Raw genomic sequence first — 2,158 nt, forward strand, 5'->3', positions numbered from 1 at the left:
ATGTGTGGAATCTTTGCCTATCTGAACTACCACGTGCCCAAGTCTCGCCGTGAGATTCTCGACATCCTGCTTCAAGGCCTGTGGCGTCTGGAATACCGGGGCTACGACTCCGCCGGCGTCGGAATCGACGGCAGTAACGACGGCAAGTCTATCCAAGTGATCAAGCAGAGCGGCAAAGTGAAAGCTCTCGACGAGGAGGTGCGCAAACAGCAGGACATGGACCTGGACGCGGTGTTTGACGTCCACGTGGGCGTCGCCCACACCCGCTGGGCCACCCACGGCGCGCCCAGCCCGGTCAACAGCCACCCTCAGAGGTCCGACAAGAACAACGAATTCATCGTCATCCACAACGGAATCACCACCAACTACAAAGACCTGAGGAAGTTCCTGGAGAGCAAAGACTACGAGTTTGAGTCCGAGACCGACACGGAGACCGTCGCCAAGCTGGTGAAGTACGTGTACGACAATCGGGAGAGCGACGACATCAGTTTTGCCTCTCTGGTGGAGAGGGTGACCCAGCAACTGGACGGAGCCTTCGCCCTGGTCTTCAAGAGCGTCCATTACCCCGGCGAGGTGGTCGCCACCAGGAGGGGAAGTCCTCTGCTGATCGCAGTGAAAAGTGAACACACGCTGACCATCGACCACGTTCCCATCGTGTACCACTTCTCTGGTAAAGACAAGAGGGGCTGCACCACTATTCCCAGGACGGACCAGGACACCTTCCTGTTCCCAGAGGATGAGATGGCTGTAGAGTACTACTTTGCCTCTGATGCCAGTGCGGTGATAGAGCACACCAACAAGGTGATGTTTCTGGAGGACGACGACGTCGCCGCCGTGAGAGACGGACGGCTGTCCGTCCACAGGATAAAACGCAATGCCGGAGACAACCCCGCCCGCGCCATCCAGACCCTGCAGCTGGAGCTGCAGCAGATCATGAAGGGCAACTACAGCTCCTTCATGCAGAAGGAGATCTTCGAGCAGCCGGAGTCCGTGGTCAACACCATGAGAGGAAGGGTCAACTTCGAAAACAACACGGTGACACTGGGCGGGCTGAAGGACCACATCAAGGAGATCCAGAGGTGTCGACGGCTGATCCTCATCGCCTGCGGAACCAGTTACCACGGGGGGTTGGCGACCCGCCAGATTCTGGAAGAGCTGACCGAGCTGCCCGTCATGGTGGAGCTGGCCAGCGACTTCCTGGACAGGAACACGCCCGTGTACCGAGACGACGTCTGCTTCTTCATCAGCCAATCGGGAGAGACGGCAGACACCCTCATGGCCCTCCGATACTGTAAGGAGAAAGGGGCTCTGACCGTGGGTCTGACCAACACGGTGGGCAGCTCCATCTCCAGAGGAACCGACTGCGGCGTCCACCTCAACGCCGGGCCCGAGATCGGCGTAGCGAGCACCAAGGCCTACACCAGCCAGTTTGTGGCCCTGATCATGTTCGCACTGTTGATGTGCGACGACAGTATCTCCATGCAGCCGAGGCGCAGCGAGATCATCCAGGGCTTGAAGATACTCCCGGATCTCATCAAGGAGGTGCTGGGCTTGGACGACGAGATCCAGAAGCTGGCGACGGAGCTCTACCAGCAGAAGAGCATCCTGATCATGGGCAGGGGTTACCACTACGCCACCTGCCTGGAGGGGGCCCTGAAGATCAAGGAGATCACGTACATGCACTCGGAGGGCATCCTGGCCGGAGAGCTGAAGCACGGTCCCCTGGCCCTGGTGGACAAGCTCATGCCCGTCATCATGATCACCATGAGGGACCACACCTACGTCAAGTGCCAGAACGCCTTGCAGCAGATCGTGGCCCGCCAAGGGCGGCCCATCATGATCTGCAACAAGGGTGACCAGGAGACCATCAAGAACGCGAGCCGCACCATACAGGTGCCTCGCTGCGTGGACTGTCTGCAGGGCGTCCTGAGCGTCATCCCTCTGCAGCTGCTCTCCTTCCATCTGGCCGTGCTCAGGGGTTACGACGTGGACTGTCCAAGGAACCTGGCCAAGTCTGTGACGGTGGAGTGAGCCACCGTGCCACCGTGCCACTCGTCACCATTGTTGGACAATAATAGCCTGATTATCAGCGTGGAGCTTCAATCTGAAGGGGATTCGACTTTCCCTAAACCAATCACAAGAGATCCACGGATCCGCC

General features: G+C 58.9%; 1 protein-coding gene across 1 annotated transcript; it reads left to right on the forward strand.

Annotated features, from left to right (window-relative positions):
- LOC311049184 (glutamine--fructose-6-phosphate aminotransferase [isomerizing] 1-like) lies at positions 1 to 2,031 on the forward strand (the record flags this gene model as incomplete). The annotated part of the gene is made up of 1 exon (XM_084062671.1): positions 1 to 2,031. One exon carries the CDS (start codon positions 1 to 3, stop codon positions 2,029 to 2,031), a length of 2,031 nt encoding a protein of 676 aa, XP_083918797.1.
- Between the last annotated feature and the right edge of the window lie 127 nt (positions 2,032 to 2,158).

This window comes from Gymnoscopelus microlampas, assembly GCF_963454915.1.
Source record: "Gymnoscopelus microlampas genome assembly, chromosome: 7".
Taxonomy (NCBI): Eukaryota; Metazoa; Chordata; class Actinopteri; order Myctophiformes; family Myctophidae; genus Gymnoscopelus; species Gymnoscopelus microlampas.